The 18,624-nt window shown below is 38.6% G+C and overlaps 1 protein-coding gene across 8 annotated transcripts in view; it reads right to left on the bottom strand.

The window, feature by feature from the left end:
- The window catches only part of BLTP1 (bridge-like lipid transfer protein family member 1), a 160,644-nt gene that overhangs the window by 54,434 nt on the left and 87,586 nt on the right, over positions 1-18,624 (bottom strand). For 5 of the 8 annotated variants that reach the window (XM_066633002.1, XM_066633007.1, XM_066633006.1 and 2 more), the window contains 12 exons: positions 18,082-18,327; positions 16,459-16,552; positions 14,735-14,785; positions 10,869-11,075; positions 10,484-10,722; positions 8,198-8,442; positions 7,752-7,857; positions 6,376-6,473; positions 4,257-4,442; positions 3,287-3,455; positions 2,102-2,313; positions 610-669 (listed from right to left, as the gene is read on the bottom strand). In XM_066633002.1, coding sequence (XP_066489099.1) covers positions 610-669; positions 2,102-2,313; positions 3,287-3,455; positions 4,257-4,442; positions 6,376-6,473; positions 7,752-7,857; positions 8,198-8,442; positions 10,484-10,722; positions 10,869-11,075; positions 14,735-14,785; positions 16,459-16,552; positions 18,082-18,327 — 1,913 coding nt within the window. The remainder of the gene's footprint in view (positions 1-609; positions 670-2,101; positions 2,314-3,286; positions 3,456-4,256; positions 4,443-6,375; positions 6,474-7,751; positions 7,858-8,197; positions 8,443-10,483; positions 10,723-10,868; positions 11,076-14,734; positions 14,786-16,458; positions 16,553-18,081; positions 18,328-18,624) is intronic. The other 3 variants (XM_066633009.1, XM_066633005.1, XM_066633004.1) reach the window with 2 other exon arrangements.

Below are 18,624 nucleotides of genomic sequence, written 5' to 3'. Positions count from 1 at the left end.
AGTTCTAAGGAATATTCTTACAGTTAGGGGCACTAACTCTGTCATGTCTTTTCTACTTTGTCACCATTACATACATACATGATTATCAAGAATTACTCTAGATGAACTGGTCTTCTACTTCCCAAGGATACTGGCAGAGATCCATAAACAACTGGCTACTTGGCATCTCTATAAAGAGTAATTCCCTAGAGCAAACATACATTTTTCCTTTAGGTTACACATAAGCTTGCAATAAAGCCTCATCTTCATCTTTATGGGTTTGAACCTTTTTATATTCTTGGAATTTATATCCCAACTTCCCACCTCCCAAGGGCTAGATTGTCAGACAGGGGTTATTTATGAACACTTGTTATTTCCCTTATAGAATACTGCATAAGCTAGCTTTACAAAGTATCTTCAAGGATAACCACATTCAAGCAGCATTTTTAACAAAACAAGAACATCGAGAGGCTAGAAATCACAGATCTGGGGAAAGTAGCTGACATTTCAGATTTACTAGAAACTCATGGAATTATGGTGACATCTAAACCACTCACTTTCAGCTACATGCTGATAAACACAAAGAAATATGGCTCATCTAATGTGATTGATATAACACTTATTACTTACATAGACATTCTGTTTTTCTTTCTGTCCCCCAAAATTAATCTTGTGCCCCTGTCTCTGAATCTGTACCAATATTAAAAGCATTACATTTATATATTGTGGTTATTACTTTTAAATATCTCAAAATGTACTATGACATGTAATGTACTCAAAACACCATCTCCAAGTCTTAGCTCAAATTGTATTATGCAAACCATAAAACCCCAATTCTTCTTTCTATCGTGAAAAGTTTCAAAGTTATACAAGGTCTCACAGACTATTAATTTCTTTTGGTTTCATAACTTTAAAATAACATTGCTTGTAGGTTATTTTAACACCTGTGACTTTAACTGCCATAAAACTACTGTCTTTTGTTCAAGCATATCTTTAAATTAAATCTATCTCCAACATCAGTGTAGATATAGTTATGCTCTAATTTCATCATCAGAACATGAATGTACTTATGCATCTTATCTAGTTGAGCTGTACCAGCAAGATTATAACAGAAATGTTCATTAGACAATTTAGAGCTGAAATAAATTCAGTTATCAAACAAAGTGGGTGAGGAACATACATTGGGCTGCCCCTCTGTTCTGGAGAGAAAGTACACAGTACTTCAGTACAAAGTATACAGCTTGCTTTATTATTTACATGTGTGTGTTTCAGCAACCCAATCATTCTCTTATTCACCAAACATTTTCAGTGTTAAACTTACAATCCTATGTGAACCGAACAATTGTAGCTACCGAGTAAAATTTGTTATCACCTATTTTAATATACAGATAATAGCAGCTACATGTTGACTTCAATCTTTTTTCAAATACTTGAGAGAATTCATGTTAAGAAAATACCTTTAGAGCCCAATCCTATGCCTGTCTACTCAGAAGTAAGTCCCATTATAGTCAATGGAGCTTACTCCCAGGAAAGTGTGGATGCAGCCTCAGGTACACAGATAATTTATTAATCGAAAATAAATGATAGACTGAAGAAAAATGGATGGCTACCTCAGTAACACCCATGGAATCAGTTTTTGCAGCAGCACTCATCTGTAATATTGAATAATTATTGATGGAAGAGAATTGTTCAGCTTGTGTAATAGGTAGTGCAAGCAGCATGCAAAAGTAGTGCAATGCATTGTACAACATTTTCTGCTAGCAGAATTACTGTGGAACAGAATTAACTTTCTTCATGTAACAACCTGGTGCAATGTCCTTCCACTCAAGCAAGAGCACTTCTGCTGGCAGAAGCCACTTTGGATGTCATTCAGGCTTCCAAAAATTGCTTAATACTCACATTGTTCATTTTAACCTATTTCTGTCCAGCCCACAGGCGTACACATTTTGTTTCTGTTGCGTATATACAACTTTGGGCAGAAATGTCTTAAGAAGTCGGTTGTTACTACCAAAACATCCTCTTAGTGCAATATTAGTTTTCATTGTCCTGTTCTGCCAACAATTTTCCTGTTCTGCCAACAAATAATACTTCAGCAAAATCAGTCACTCTTATGTTTAAATACCTGTGGTGTATTTGTGATGGGCAGGCAAATTCCCAAGTCATTAACTGTTAGCTGGAGGAAGAGTGTCCCAAAAGCTTGAGCAGATGTTTGCTGGATACCAGGTAACATATCAACTATTTCCTTTGTAGCCATATGAACATCTTTATTCAAGGCCATTCTCTGTTCATTCCAGTTATCATAAGCAGCCTTGTAGTTCAGCCAGAAAAGCACAGCTTTGCAGCAAAAAGGAAAAAAAGGAAGTTACACTATTTTTTTTAATGGTTCAGAAAAATCACCTTGATTTCAACTATAATAAAATTGTGCCTCATCTCATTTACTGCAGAGCTGCAATTATACATCTCAGAGCCCAATCCTATTGTCAGGCAGTACCAGTGCTAGTGTTGTAAAAGTGCCATAAAGCACTTTTCAACACCCATTAAGTGATTGATTCAGTGATTGATTCAACAGTGATTACACAGAACGCACTGTGATTTCCCTATGCCACTGCTGATCAAGGTGGTAAAGCCAAATTTTAGAGCATTTACATTTACAGCATTTACAGGCCTGCTTGGAGAGAGACCTTATCACATGCACACACTCACACTCTAAGATGAGCTCAAGGCAAGGCTAGTTTCCCCCACAGTCAGAAGCATTGAAGAAGTGGCAGTTTAACAGGAAAGCCCTAAAGCCAGGAATTGCCACTGTTCACAACCACTAAGTTTTGCAAAGTGCCTTTGCAAAGCAGCCCCAGCAGGTGCAGGGAGGACAATATCTTTTATGAAGAAAGCATACCCACCACCAAACAATCACAAACAATTGCTCCAAGAACAATCGCTAGCACTCAGGCTCTCACTGTCTCTCTCTCGCACTTCACGTTAAGAACCATGTTAAGCTCTGCTTTTCAAGGTGGTTGTTTAAAAGAAGCTTCTAAGAAGGTGGTGCCCAGCTTTTCAAGCTCTCTGTGAAACCCTGAAAATCAGGTAGCAACTCCCTTGGGAACCAGCGTCTTAAACGTTAGAGACCATCAAGAGGGTAACGCTTTTTAAATCCGTTCAAAGAAGAGTTACTTCAGCTAGTATGTTAATAAAACCGAAAACCGCCAGTTATTTAGCCTTTTAACACAAATCAATAATTTTCTTGCCTTATCATTGTTATTCAATGTACATCAGTATTTTGTTAAAACAAAACAAAAAAGTATAGTAATACCTCTATCAAAGGCCACAGGCTGAGCAAAAACAATTGGTCTGTTCAACGTAATGAGCACAGCTTCTCGATCTGAAGAACCACTGATTTCCTCTCTGAGAGCATTTCTTAATCCAATTCTGGTTTTAAAATAAGCAACTTGATGGAAGTCTGATCCAGCTTCTTCATAAACCTTTAGATATTTGAAAAATATCAAATGCTATTATTTAACCAAACTTGACACCATACAAACAACAAATGCAAAATTTATTTTTAAATCCACATTCAGTTTCTACTTTTTGATACCAATCCAAATCATGGTTTGACATCAGACAAGCATGGAAGTATGAACCTCAGGCTCAAATGCTCCTTCCTCTGCATGTGAGGGAAGAAGAGTAAAAACTTCTGCACCTAGTTTTTGGCAAATATTCATTTTGTCCAAACCTATTTGGTTTGCCGTTCTAAGAATGGAGCTTCTTATCTTCCCACAACTAAGGAAAGGGAGTGAGCGTGCAAGCCTGAGATTTATTCATACTCATTCTTGCAGTGTCAAACCATGGTTTGATGTTATAGTAGAAGGGCCTCAATGTTTTATAAAGCTGCATGTTACATTTCTTTCTTACACTATTTTGAGAATCAGACAAGTTTTCACCAGCAGTATATAACACAATTCTAGGAAAAACCAACTAGCCTTGTGCTATCTTAGGACTAAGGGCTCAATCCTATCCAATTTTCCAGTGCCAGTACAGCTGTGCCAAGGAAAGCAGTCACAGAGGCCCCCTCAAGGTAACAGAACATTTGTTCCCTTACTTTGGGCATGTGTTGTGGCTGCACTGGTGCTGGAAAGTTGGATAGAATTGGGCCCTAAAACATTTATTGGAGCACAAGTTTTTGCAGGTTACGGTCTGCTTTTTATCAGAAGTATCAGATGAATAAGTCCGTTTTTCTGTGCTCCAACAAAGCTATACTTCTTTTAATTATTCTAGGAACTCACCTGATGTTTAACAATTTGTCCCAAAGCCAGATTTAAGTCCACTTGACATTTACCAAAGAGCTTCAGGTAGCTCCTACTACCAGGCATTGCTTTGATTTGTATTCTGTTTGACAGTTCCAGTTCTATCAATCCTGTTTCAAATCTCACAGCTCTCATTGATGGCGTTGTGGCCGTTACCTGGATACCCTAATAAAGAAAGGAAAAGACATTTAGGTATCCTTCAGTGGTTCCAGCAATATGCTTTCATGAAGATTTTCACTGAAAAGCTTTCTAGCTATTGCAATATGTTATATGAAGAAACACTTTTGAATGCATTCTGACATGATGCAGGCCCAATAGAGTGGGAAAGGTGCCTTGCTTCCCAGAGCACCTTAGACCACCCTGCAGCTTGCTAAGGGGATTCTTTCTTTGCTTTTTTTCCACTTGTTTTAAAGAGATTTTTTTTTTAAGTGACTCAATGCAACTGAACATAAAGAAAGAATAATGTGACATAAAAAGATAGGTGGGTAAAAGCAGGCTGCGGGCCTCTGCCTGAAGCCATGTTGGTTGTTAAATGGATGCAGCTTGGAGTCTGAGAAAGCTGCTCATTATGGCATACCAGAGAAACCTGCATCTGTGAGACAGTGGGAGCAGCCGACCCTCATCTCTGCAGATAGCGAGTTCCCAGAAAGTGGTTAATTGGCCCAAAGAACCTTGATTGCCTGATTCGCTCCAGCTGTGTGTTTCAGGTTGGGAGGGAGGATTCTACCATGAGTAAGAAGCCTGGATGCACATAGGCCTCTCAAACTTTTGGCTTGTCTGATTGGCTGTTGGGTCCAAGTTTGCTATAAGAGTCACCTTTTGGAAAGTTCTTTTCTCTTAGTTCTTCTCTTGTCTGTGGACCTGAGCTTTGACCACTTTGTTCTAGAATGAGTCACCCTGATCATAGCAGGGTTGGCTGAAGCACTGAGATTCATGGATGTGAGACTTTGGTGAGTTATCATGTGAGTGTTAGGAGCTAGTTTCTATTTTTTTAAATTGTTGGGTGTTGTAGGCTCTTTCTTTAGATTCCTAAATTTACATCTTTTGAAGTGCCTGTCATCTGTTGTGTAACTTACTTCTATCCTAAAAGTTAATTTTATCTATTTACAGCTGTGTTGTTTATTGGACAACTTAAAAGGGAACAGACTGTATCTGGATCCAGTGACTTGGTCTTGCCTACCCCAGACACCCTGTTATATTTGTGCCAAGCTCCCTGTGTAAAGCCAAATGGGGTGTCAGGCTGGGAGAAGGACTGCTTTGGGTATAATAAAACTGACCTGTTGTATGAGCATTCCTGGTGTTAAGAAAAGAATTGGGAAAGTAAACAAAGCCAGAAGGGCTTCATGGGGGCTGATAGGTTTATGGCCCTGCTAATTCCTGGCTTGGGTCTTCTTCATCACAAATAAGGGGCTTTTTGTTTTCAAGAACAGAATAAAATAGTTAAACATGAGGCAGCGATCCTTTCAAAAGTAATCAGCAATCTGCTGGGAAAAAAATCTGTTTATTGGTCTGTTTAAAGACCTGTTAAGAAACAAGACATATGGAAAGAGGGCACAAAATGCACTGAACCCATCAAGGACTAGTTAGTATAAAGTCTGGTGGGAGACAGAACTCATTTATTTTTCTCCAGGTCTTTGCCACATGGGCAGCTGTCTTTTACCAAGTATGACTACTTGTCCCATCTAGGTCAATACTGCCTACAATAATAATAACTGGTATTCTGCTGGTATTCATTTGCATCTTTTTAGATTGTGAGCCCTTTTGGGACAGGGAGCCATTTAGTTATTTGATTTTTCTCTGTAAACCGCTTTGTGAACTTTTAGTTGAAAAGCGGTATATAAATACTGTTAATAACCACTCTTCAGTGGTTCAAACAAGAATCTTTCCAGTTCCATATGGAGATGACAAATACAGAAACTTGAACTTTGAGCATGCAAAACATGCTCTTCTACAGAGCACATGAATGGAAGCCTTTAAATAAGGAAGTATGTGAGGTGACAGGTGACTCAAAAATGGGTTACCTTTGTAATTATTCATTACTGATTTTAAAATGTCAATGATGACCTTATTTCAAGGAACACAAGAGACACAAAAGTACCTTAAACTTTAAACTCAATGAGTAGAGAAGAATCTTTGGCTTTTCTCCATCAGTTGTTCCATCATGTTCATTCCAAAGAGGAATAGGTTGCTCTCCTCCTGAAAGTATAATTTAAAAAACAGCTCCAGAAATTTAGTTAGGATTTTTCATTTTCACAACATTTCATTTCATTTTCACATTTTCATTTATTTTATTAATAAAACATATATTCAATTTTATCCAGATCTCTTTAAAAGCTAAACTGCATGTGAAGTGAGAGATCCAGGACCTGAAAAAACATTTTAGAATGAACAGTGAGGGATTAGGATTGCAGCAGGGCTAGGACAGGTGTTCGTTTTGTTTTATTCCTTCCTTCCCTGTGCCAGTTTCTTAATCACAAGCTCCACGTACAGAAGCTTTCCTACTTATGGGTATTCAGCTTATGAACGAACACTTTCAGCCCCGATATCCAGTTTGCAGCCAATGCTGCAGAGGACAGAAGCTACACCGGAGCATTCCCATGGGCTCTGCAGTGACAGTGACAAGTGAAACTTGCAATTGGAGTGAAACCTACAGTATTCTGAATGAAACTGACAGCTACACCAATTGAGATGGAGCATTACTGGACTTAAACAGACCTCTGGTACCTAATGTTTGTAAATGTGCATGATTTTCTCCAGCAAGACAGTTAGGCAGGGGGAGGTTTCAAAGCAAAGTACATGGGACAATGGTCGTACTTCCATTCTCCAAGCACCACTGCACAAATTCAATTTGCAACCCACCCCAGTGATTGTGCTTATGTTGGACAATTTAGATAAAGTGAAATCTGTTCATGGATTCTATATTCATGTCATATAAAGTTTGGTCCTAAAGGACTTCCAACTCTGAAGTAAAAGGCTAACAAGAGGAGAAGCAAGATTTGTGAATTCAAAACCATGTAGTGCTAGTTGTAACACACACACAGAATTGTTATATGTTAAAGAAATCATCAAACCTTTTCTTCTTTCTCCTCACATACTGATTGATATACATTGACTCAAGTGTTAGAGTCACTGAAGCTATGTCACAACATTAATGTGACTAGCTGACAAAACAATTTTAACAGGTTTGTACCATCCCTCCAACAAATTACTTTTGATGAGTGTTTCAAAGTACGGAAATTCAACAAAATTTAAAGAAAACAACTGCTGTAGTTTGCCAACCTTTTAATGGCATTTAGTTTACTGAGACAAAGCAATTTTTTTGACTGCCCTACCAAATGACACTCAACATGGTTTGCAAAACATACCTAAAATGTGCAGATCTGTTATTTATCTGTTTTTGTCTGAGCAGTATTATAAAGACATCCTAGTCCGCTTGGCAGCTACTGTATTCTGATGCAAGATATATTACTTTACCTGAAACTTTTTGTATTACTTCATTGACTTCTTTCATAAATACCTTCTGCACAAAAACCAAATGGTTCAGAAGGTCTGTTGTAAGATTATGTTCAAAAGACCCAACCTGAGAGAAAAAGAAAAGTCTCTCTTAACAAATGTTCATTCATGTTTTTTTAAAAAGGCCTTAGCGCAGCCAACAGCAAAAGTTAAAATTCTTCAACTGGCAGAATTTCCCTTACTCAAAAGCACACATTTTCAAGTTACCATAAGGTAAAACAAATTTCTACCCCAAAATGGGAACAGAGGAAGTCACAAAGTAACAGCACAATTATATTTCACCTAACTTGAGGTTATATAACCCTAATGAGAAAAAATAGTCCTATGTACATCAGTAAATTATAAATACACATGCATACAACACAAATTTAAATTGAGGTTCTGAGGCAACAGAAATTAACACAAACCTCAGCTACACAGCGTAAATAATTTCCCTGGAGATAGTAACCCTGCTTAGGAGGTAGCTCATCAATGCTCCATATTTGATCAGAATGGGTGTCATGCTCCTCCATTACATATTTGCCCGACATAGTGACTGGAGGAAGGTTAAGACTGGCTGAAGGAGGTATGGTAGACATATCTGTGGCAGAGACCTTGGAAGTAAACCGCAACCTGTGATTTGGCAGCTCAAATGTAAACCTTGTTTGTGCACCTGTGAAAGGAGAAAATGGGTATCCAACTGAGTAATTTGTACTAGGACTACAACTACTTATTATCTGCTTAACTTACCAACACTACCCTGCCATCCAACTACAGTGGTGGCCCCTAAGAACATAAGAACAGCCCCACTGGATCAGGCCATAGGCCCATCTAGTCCAGCTTCCTGTATCTCACAGCGGCCCACCAAATGCCCCAGGGAGCACATCAGATAACAAGAGACCTGCATCCTGGTGCCCTCCCTTGCACTGGCATTCTGACATAGCCCATTTCTAAAATCAGGAGGTTGCACATACATATCATGACTTGTAACCCATAATGGATTATTCCTCCAGAAACTTGTCCGATCCCCTTTTAAAGGCATCCAGGCCAGATGCCGTCACCACATTCTGTGGCAAGGAGTTCCACAGACTGACCACACGCTGAGTAAAGAAATATTTTCTTTTGTCAGTCCTAACCCTCCCATCACTCAATTTTAGTGGATGTCCCCTGGTTCTGGTGTTATGTGAGAGTGTAAAGAGCATCTCTCTATCCACTTTATCCTTCCCCTGCATAATTTTGTATGTCTCAATCATGTCCCCCCTCAGGCGTCTCTTTTCTAGGCTGAAGAGGCCCTAACGCCGTAGCCTTTCCTCATAAGGAAGGTGCCCCAGCCCCGTAATCATCTTAGTCGCTCTCTTTTGCACCTTTTCCATTTCTACTATGTCCTTTTTGAGATGTGGTGACCAGAACTGGACACAATACTCCATGTGTGGCCTTACCATCGATTTGTACAACGGCATTATAATATTAGCCATTTTGTTCTCAATACCCTTCCTAATGATCCCAAGCATAGAATTGGCCTTCTTCACTGCTACCGCACATTGGGTCGACACTTTCATTGACCTGTCCACCACCACCCCAAGATCTCTCTCCTGATCTGTCACAGACAGCTCAGAACCCATTAGCCTATATGTGAAGTTTTGATTTTTTTTGCCCCAATGTGCATGACTTTACACTTACTGACACTGAAACGCATCTGCCATTTTGCTGCCCATTCTGCCAGTTTGGAGAGGTCCTTCTGGAGCTCCTCACAATCACTTCTGGTCTTCACCACTTGGAAAAGTTTGGTGTTGTCTGCAAACTTTGCCACCTCACTGCTCACCCCTGTCTCCAGGTCATTTATGAAGAGGTTGAAAAGCATCGGTCCCAGAACAGATCCTTGGGGCACACCGCTTTTCACCTCTCTCCATTGTGAAAATTGTCAATTGACACCCACTCTCTGTTTCCTGGTCTTCAACCAGTTCTCAATCCATGAGAGGACCTGCCCTCTAATTCCCTGACTCTGGAGATTTTTCAGTAGCCTTTGGTGAGGGACCGTGTCGAACGCCTTCTGAAAGTCCAGATATATAATGTCCACAGGTTCTCCCGCATCCACATGCCTGTTGTCCTTTTCATAGCCTCTCAAAGAGAAACTTAAGGTGGCTGGGTTAGACTGTGTGAGGAAATTTCTCTCCTCCCAAATTTTAAGTGGGATGGAAGCTATGTTCAGCTTCACAAATGAAGAGCTGGGAGAAATACTGAAATATTACAAAAAGTCCACCCCCCCCCCACCCACCCCGACTTATCCAAGGGTCACAGAACATTCCATGATTTTTGGCTGAAAACCTGACATCTGCCTTATAGGCAGAACAGTAATTAAATATTGGCACTATGCTTTGTACTTTGTCTAGCAGCAAGACTTGGATCCAGAAGAACCACCTAACTAGGTTTACATACTCCTTTACATACTCCAAGCAGTTTCCCATATCTTACAACAAATCTTTTAAACTGAGAGTAGTCTCACAGGTGGTTTGCAATAAGGCATGGGTTTTGGTATTTTGCCAAAGGCCAAATACAAAAAATTTAATTGGGCATATTCCAACCTTTTTAATGTGCCTAAAGTAGCTCTTTAGAGTCCAGCCTGACACAGTGAAAGGAGAATTTAAAGTAACCAGGAGTATAATCATCTAAAGAGACATCCATGACTGTTTTGAAGTTTCTGGAAACACTGTTACCTGTCATTCCGTGACTTCTCATTCTCCCCATCTTGTACTCAGCTTTTAAAGATGGCAAGAGTGCTGCTCCAATAGCAATTCCATCAATCATGGCACTGAACTTAAGAACTATGGGTTTCTTCTCTAAGCCTTCTGGCAACTGCGGAAATTCATTGGTTTCAACAGGTGTCTGGTTGATGCTTGTAGGCGTCTTCTCAGCAGGCAAAGGTGTTGCAATATCCTCTTTTGCAGGCTGTGGGCTATTAATACAAAAATCCAAAATCATTTATCACATACAATTAGTGTATAAATATATAATATTTTGGGTTGATCATTCTATTTGGTTCAAGCTAGACCGGAAGTCAGTCCACCATATGACTATATATGTATAAGCTGCAATACTTACACTACAGATGGCTGTCTAATGAGGTCAGAGATCTGTTTTGAAAGCTGATGTGAACTGCGCACCATCATGCTGTGCAGTGTAGCTGGATGCTGAGGAATGTTGATGCTAATGGCACCTACTTTGAAGACTGCAGCATTGTTTGTTTTCAGCCCCCTTTGGGCACTATAAAGAGCCTGTGATTTGGCAATGCTACATTTTACCACAGTTCTAACAAGAAAAAAAGAACAATATTATTTATATGTTTCAAAAAATACATTTTAAAAATAGAAGAACCTATCTAGCATCTCTAATTGGTCATTTTTTTGCACACTGTGGAGCTCCTTGCTACAGGATGCTGTGATGGCACTTGGCCTAGAGGTCTTTCAAAGGGGACTGGACAGATTTATGGGGAAAAAAATCCATCACAGGTCACATGACTATATGCTACCTCCAGATTTTAGAGTTAGCTTAACTCTGAATGCCAGGTGCAAAAGAGTGGCAATAGGCTATAGGTATCTTGTTGTCTTGCCCCTGAGGCATCTAGTGGGCCACTGTGAGATACAGGAAGCTGGACTAGATGGGCCCCTAGCCTGATTCAGCAGGCGCTTCTTATGGTTTTTTTAACTCATTTTGAACTGCCTATGAGGACTTGGAAAGGCTGGATAAAATATATTAACATATATATCTTTATGTAAAGTCAAATAAATTAGCAATTTAAGGAAGAATATACAGCCATGCCTGATTTGGAAAATGAGATCCACAAGTTCTCACAGGTTTCTGGAAGCCATGCTAATCAAACTTTGCAAAACTCACAAGCAAGAAAAGGGCACTGCACATGGAATTCATATAATTTCCAAAACAGCAGGTGCAAATGGTCAATTCTTACATTGCACTGGAGACTTGCGTTCCAAAACCCTAAACTGGCTTCTGAAATAGATATTGTAAATAGATACCAGCCAAGAACCACCTCAAAATAAGCATGAGTAAGCACAAGCCTACTACCTGTAAATGTAATCATTTAATACAGTATATGAGCATGCACAACAAAATAGTTTCAAATCATAATAGACAAATTCACTTTTGTGGAGAAGGACAACATACACCACATCCCATGCATACCTTGCAAATGATTTTATTCTACTTCACTTTTGAATAATTTTCTGTACACTGCCACTTAAGAGGATAAATCTTACCACACCTATTTTCAAATATATAATTTCTCTATCTAGTAAAAATACTGAAATGTATCTAAAATAATTCATTAATAAAATATACAATAATAAAACAAAAGCTTTAATGAACATGTTATCACTATAAAAAGTTATTTTTAAAAGAAAAATAAAATACCAAATAATGGTTTAATAAATAATTATTATCACAGTAAAGCTGACCACAGACAGATTTGAATGACAATTCCTTCTTCATATCTATGGTTTTCAATGTTCTTTTCCAATTTTCTTGCAGACTAACGCATGAAATTTTACACTTTCCACATGGTTCTATACAAATGGGACACAATTTAGCAAAACATAATGTTTGCAGTCAGTGTGTCTCAGTACTGACTTCAGAGAATGGAACTTTCCCCTACATTTAGTATTTCTGCCATTCCAAATCGAGCAGCTAGGACTTGATCCTTTCCCAAGTCTTCTGAACTGCAGCTTACATGGAAAGTCTCAGAGATTTAATTGCAATCTGCTTCTGTGTTCTTAGGATCACCAGGAAAATAACTGCTCTTATAGTGCCTTATTCAGACACCTTTAGGTGAAGGGATAACCAAATTATTTTTTTGCATAGAATCTTTTTATAAGTCCTACACCCAAGTTCCCACGTCATCTTACAGCGCAATCCTAACCTGTGCTGGAACAGGCAGGCTGGTTGGCCTGCATAGAATCTTTTTATAAGTCCTACACCCAAGTTCCCACGTCATTTTACAGCGCAATCCTAACCTGTGCTGGAACAGGCAGGCTGGTTGGCTTGCACTGTATCAGCACAAGTTTGGGGCTGGCTGTGGCTTGGCCCAAGGCAAGGGAAACAATTCCCCTTACCCCAGGGAGAGTCACAGCAGCCCCAATGGGGCTACTCAGATCTGCACCACCTAAAGAGGCGGTACAAATCCGAGAAGCCTGGGACTGCATAAGCACCAGATTCTGGCCCCACTTCCTGCTTCTGGGTGTATTAGGAGCTAAAAGTGAAAATAAAAAATAAAGAAATAATCCTCTATGATGCAGAAATTTTCTATTATTAATATCAAAAGACTATATAGGAAGCAAGATTCTGTGTCTCTGGTTTGCAAGAACATTTCACAATGACAATTAAGGCACTCTAACCTTTCATAAAGAATCCCATTTCATAGCACAAAGGGATTGCATTCACTGATTCTGAAAAACCTTTTCTTAGCAAAAAAAAAATCATCTTACAACAAACAAATTGAAATATTATAAGTAAAAATGAGTTGCATCTGAAAATCTAAAGCAACTATCTACATGACAGAAACAAAACTAGTTCTCTTCTGCCATTCTCTCCAACGTTACACTAAAGAGGAGGAGAGTAATTCATAATTTTCACTTTTATAACAAACATGTCACCAACATGTGCCAAAAGGTAAGTCCATTTTCCATCTCTGTGTCTGGTGTATAAATACTGGTCTCTCACTTCAAATGAAACCTTGTGTTAGCATCTAGTTCAGCTTCTCATTTCAGGCTCTGGTTGCCTGTTCTGAGCCATTTAAGGATAGCGGTTGGTATGGACAAAAGCCAATTGATGGAACTCGAATATGATGAATTTTGCTTTGCCAAAATTTTGAAATATGTAATGGAATATGGATGCTTCTTCCTATTTTCTAAGGCCTCCAAGTAGGGGGATAAACACTTATCATCACCATGCTGAATGTTGCAGAATGCAAGGTGTGCCTAACCAGGGTCTAGGATGGTCCTTACCCCATCCAAAGCATCCCAAGCGCAGAGGCTTTAAGCCAGGACGGTCCAACTTCTTGCAGCCAGTGGGTCACATGACCCTGGCTTGATCCCCCAACTGCACAGACACAAAAGTAATTAGTGGTGACAGGATGATGCCACAGCCAATTACTTCTGGGTTCTGAACCACGGAAGTCATTCTGAGTTTCTTAGCCGTGAACATGGCCTAAGACCCTTCTGGAAACCAATTCACCCAAGTCTGAGTTTTTAGACACCTTCATTCCTATTTAAGTCAGGCTCTGCAATATGGGATTCTTTAAAAAAAAATTCTTTAATTTTCCCTGTTCATTTTTCAAAACTTGTACCCTACATTCATGACAGAAAGAACATATTCCAAAATGGGAAATATTCCAAAATGGGGACTAGGCTGCATATTCCCCCACCTCTCCAAAAACTGAAACCATGAATAGCCCAACAAAGGCTCTTCTTGTGCACCTGGCAATATGGGAACTTTGGAGGCCATACTGAGCTATTCACACAAGGGCTTATCCTTTGTTTTGAACAACGGAGGCAGTCCCACTCTTCTTTATACTCCTGGAGTCATTTCCAAGAAGTCAATGCATAATTTTGTGTAAAGTCATAAAATCAGAAGAAAGCCAACCTATTTTCCTGTGTTGTTCTAACAATCATCTTTAAAATCTGAATTAGTGTCTTTAGAAAGTAGCTTATGGCTATAATTAGAAAAAAAAAATCTGTTTCATGACTTTGTGATTGTATAAAACAGCTAAACATATTTTCAGTATGGAGGTTTTCTAATATAGGCTGATTAATATACTATATCAGTTTTTTTCCTTCTCAACAGCACACCGAATGATAATTAAGGAACAGCTGTTTACATTAAAAGACAACAAAATGCATCTTTACTATACTACACACAGTGTTAATTGCAAGCCATTTAAACATAACGTGACATACAGAAATTCTTGTTTGGCTGTGCTTGTTGGTGATGTAGGGAAATCCTCCAGTCTACAGGTGAAGATTGGAGAGAAAGCGAAGAAACAAAAACAAAGCAAAATAAAGAATAAACAGTCATGCAGAAGAATTAATCAGATATTGTAACCCAAAATATTTAAGCAGTGACATCTTATTGGCACAAGGGGCTCTAAGGCAGCAACCCTGTCAGGTAATTGCCCATTTAGCTGTCCAGATAACATGTCTGCCAGCTCAAAGGGTGTGTGTACACACAGCTACTTCTTCCGAATTAAACGGAATAGATAAATCTATTCAATTTAGAACCTGGTGTGTTCACAGGAGCACATACAGAGCTATGAACAGAAGCAATAAGTTCACACTTTTTAGGAGTGTTAAATTGCTCCTGGTTGTGTTAAAGACAAATCAATAGGATTGCTCTAACAAAAATGTAAAAATGTTTAATTAAATTGACAAACTCTGCCTGTATCTATTAAATTCATATTCATCCACAAATTTTATTGTTTGGGGCTAATATTGATCCCAAACAGTTTATTGGTATTGAAAATGTATCACAGTGAAAAAGGAATAGAATGCTGTTTAATATAATGCAAAAAACAGGAACATATTTGGTCCAAAAGTTGGCTGTTTTCTTGCTCACTTGCTTTCTTACAGCTCACAGTTAAAAAAATATTCTTAAGAGCTAGAACAGCATACTGAGGGTTATCTGGTAACCGCATGAAAAACCGCATGTTTTTTGTTTTTTTAAACACCAAAAAGCCTCTTGAGATTCTTATTTAAGATTTCAAATTAAAGAAAAAAATAATCATGCGCTTTCAACCCCAGTATGTGAAGGCTGGTAGAGTGAATCTTAGGCAAAACATTTAAGGTGCTCATGCATAAGAAGTAAGACACTTGTATTACTATCAGATTAACACTACACTACAAATATAAATAGTGAAATAATTAGTTTCATGCAGGCAAATTACCCTAAACATTTCCTTAAAAGTGAAGATTCACATAATGAGACAACATAGAAAGTTAATTGCTTTTTTAAAGCATGTCTATATACAATGCTGGGAATGTATCAAGATTATACAGGCATCAATCTCTATGCCATGAATTTCTTGAACCCACAATTAATAAAGAACTTGTCCAGAACTTTATAATTTTATAATAGTTGTAGTATTAGTGATAACATGACCACTGGGGGAAAGAGTATGGAGCAAGAAGCAATAGGTTGAAACTGACAGAATTCAGGTTTAGCTAAGATACATTTCAGCAGCAGAGAAAATAGGCGAAAGGACAAGGAGCTAAAAGATGCCATGGAATCTTCTTCATTTCAAATCTATAAAGATGGCTTCATTAACAACCTTTAATGATAATTTAAAATCCTGCCATAACAAATAGTCTGACTAGATAATCCATGAGACTACATTCACTTCCTGATAAGTATTGTTATCAGGCAAAATTGCCATTTTATTTAATATTTGTCACTGCTATTACCCCTTTGAGTGGTTCCCAAGATCTAGGCAGAGGAACACATGAAAGATTATTCTTTGTCATCATCATGCCACTCTTGGCTTAGTTATACACTACAGTTCCTTGAAAGTTAGAAAAAATAAATGCCTAAAATAAGGATGACTGGATCCTGTGCTTCATATTGTTTGGGCATAACTGTTTCTCCCTTGACTTGAGAATAAGTATCATTTTTTTAATTTTCCACTCACTGGATATTTGGTGTGATTCCTTCCAACAGAACAATATTGACACCACCTATATGAGCAGTAGCACATGTCTCTGTCATCTTTTGATGAAGTACATCTTTAAAATAAGGGAGAAAAGATGCATGTTAAAACAGTGTAAAATAATATACAATTCAAATTTTATTAAAGGAAAAACATAAAGAAAGCATAACAAAGGTGTTGTTACATTCAGTTTCCAGAAGATATTTTCTGTGGTCATTCTAAAACAGGCTAAATGTCAATATTTTTAATAGTGAAGTAATGAAAACTCTAATTTAAAAAAATTGTTTGAGACTTAATACAAATTTCTCTATAAAAAGATTATGGCAAATATTTTATCCATCACGTTAAATGGATCGCACGGTAACTTCATGCATTGTAAGAACAAAAACAGCATTGTAAAACACAAAAAATGGGTTTCCTATGTCACATCCATATTTTTGTATTCATTACCGTTATGCACCACTTAATGATAGGGATATGTTGTTCAAACCCCATTGTTGGGTGCATCTGTTGTTGTCCGAACAACCATGAATAGCAGCCGGGTCAAGCCCCAGAATGCCTTGTGGCAACTGTGTAGCACCCCAGAATGTTTTGTGGGGCTGGGAAAGCAGGAAGAAGGCAACTAGCTGGCAAAAGCGTTAACGGAAAGTGTGCAAAGCACCTGTTAGCCGGTTGTGCTGGCAAAGAAGGAAGGAAAAACGCTAGTTTGACAGGACCACCACTGAGATTTGTTACTGGCCAGAATGTCATTACACGGCACATAATTCAATAAACCTTTATTGGCATACTACAACTATCAGAAGATAAGCACAACAATATCAAATAAGAGAACCAACCAAATTCATTCCTCCCATCTTCCCATCAGTTTAAAAAAAAAACTAGCAACACTCAAGAGCCTTAGCATCCTGCTCCGTGAGGATGCACAGTATCTTACCCTGATCGAACCACCCACTTAGCTTTGCTAAAATCAAATCTAGATGTGATAATCACAAGTTTTGATACAATGGGCAATACAGGATCATATGCACTAAAGTTTCAAACCCCCCCCCCCAGTTGATATACACACCATCTCTCAGGGTAAGGGGTCCCATTAAATCTGCTGTATAGAATTTCTGATGGCACAACATTACACCTAGCTAATGAGAGTGCTCTGCAGCCCTGAGGACAAGTTAAAAGATGTAGATAGTGGGCTGGATGTCCATATTTTAAAGGAACTGACAAGTATAATGGAGAATATGTCTTATTGGCAGCACCCCATTGCTCCTAATGCTCAATATCTAAGAACCTAAGCTTAATTGCCTGATAGGTTTCCACTTGGTTTAATGATTCTATTAGATCTGCTTCTATGCCCGTTGACCAAGTTTTCTTAACAAAGTCTACTAGGCCATCCAGAGGCTCTGCCTCAGAAAGAAAATGGGGGAGAAGGCACTCATTGCCATTTTTTATATAGTATTCTCAACAAGAATTTAGCCACTCTCAACCATGCTATAGTTTCTAGTCAATGCTGGCCAGTTCTAAGTGCTGTACGGCATATGGAACACAACGGGGAAGCCCTAGAAGTATACAGAAATATACACAACTATATTTCTATGCGGAAACTTCTACCTTTCATTTTTTCTTTGAGAGTAAAGCTGCCATGTATTCTCTTCAGTTCAGATTCCATTGTTAGCCCACCAATATCTGCTTCAAGATGAGTGCGATTCACCATGCCTATTCCAAAGACTATCAATGTCACATGCTGAGGTTCTGATATGACCAAACTACGCTTCCTCTGTGGTCTACTTAAACTGCTGTTATCTTGCTCATTCTCAAAAGCAACCCTACATGCTGGTTCAGTAGGGCTCCGAATACCTGCAGGAAAAACAGTACAATCAAGAACTATGACATAACTGGAACAGACAGAACCTACTACTACTTGTAGCCATTTTTCAATGAATTCAAGGCAAATGTTCTAATTTTTGAGGAAGTTTCATACTAAGGGCTTATATAAGTTTAAAAAAAGAACAAATGACTAAACAACTGAGAGCACAATCCTAACCCAGCCTTAAGCTGGCGTAGCTGTCCCTGTGACAGCCAAAGGAGTTGCAAACATGGCATAAAGCACTTTTGCAGCAGAGAATAAGTGGGGAGGTCTGCACTACTGCACCA

The sequence above is a fragment of the Tiliqua scincoides genome, chromosome 6, assembly GCF_035046505.1.
Source record: "Tiliqua scincoides isolate rTilSci1 chromosome 6, rTilSci1.hap2, whole genome shotgun sequence".
Classification (NCBI taxonomy): Eukaryota; Metazoa; Chordata; class Lepidosauria; order Squamata; family Scincidae; genus Tiliqua; species Tiliqua scincoides.
This window is presented reverse-complemented; position numbering and strand designations above follow the sequence as displayed.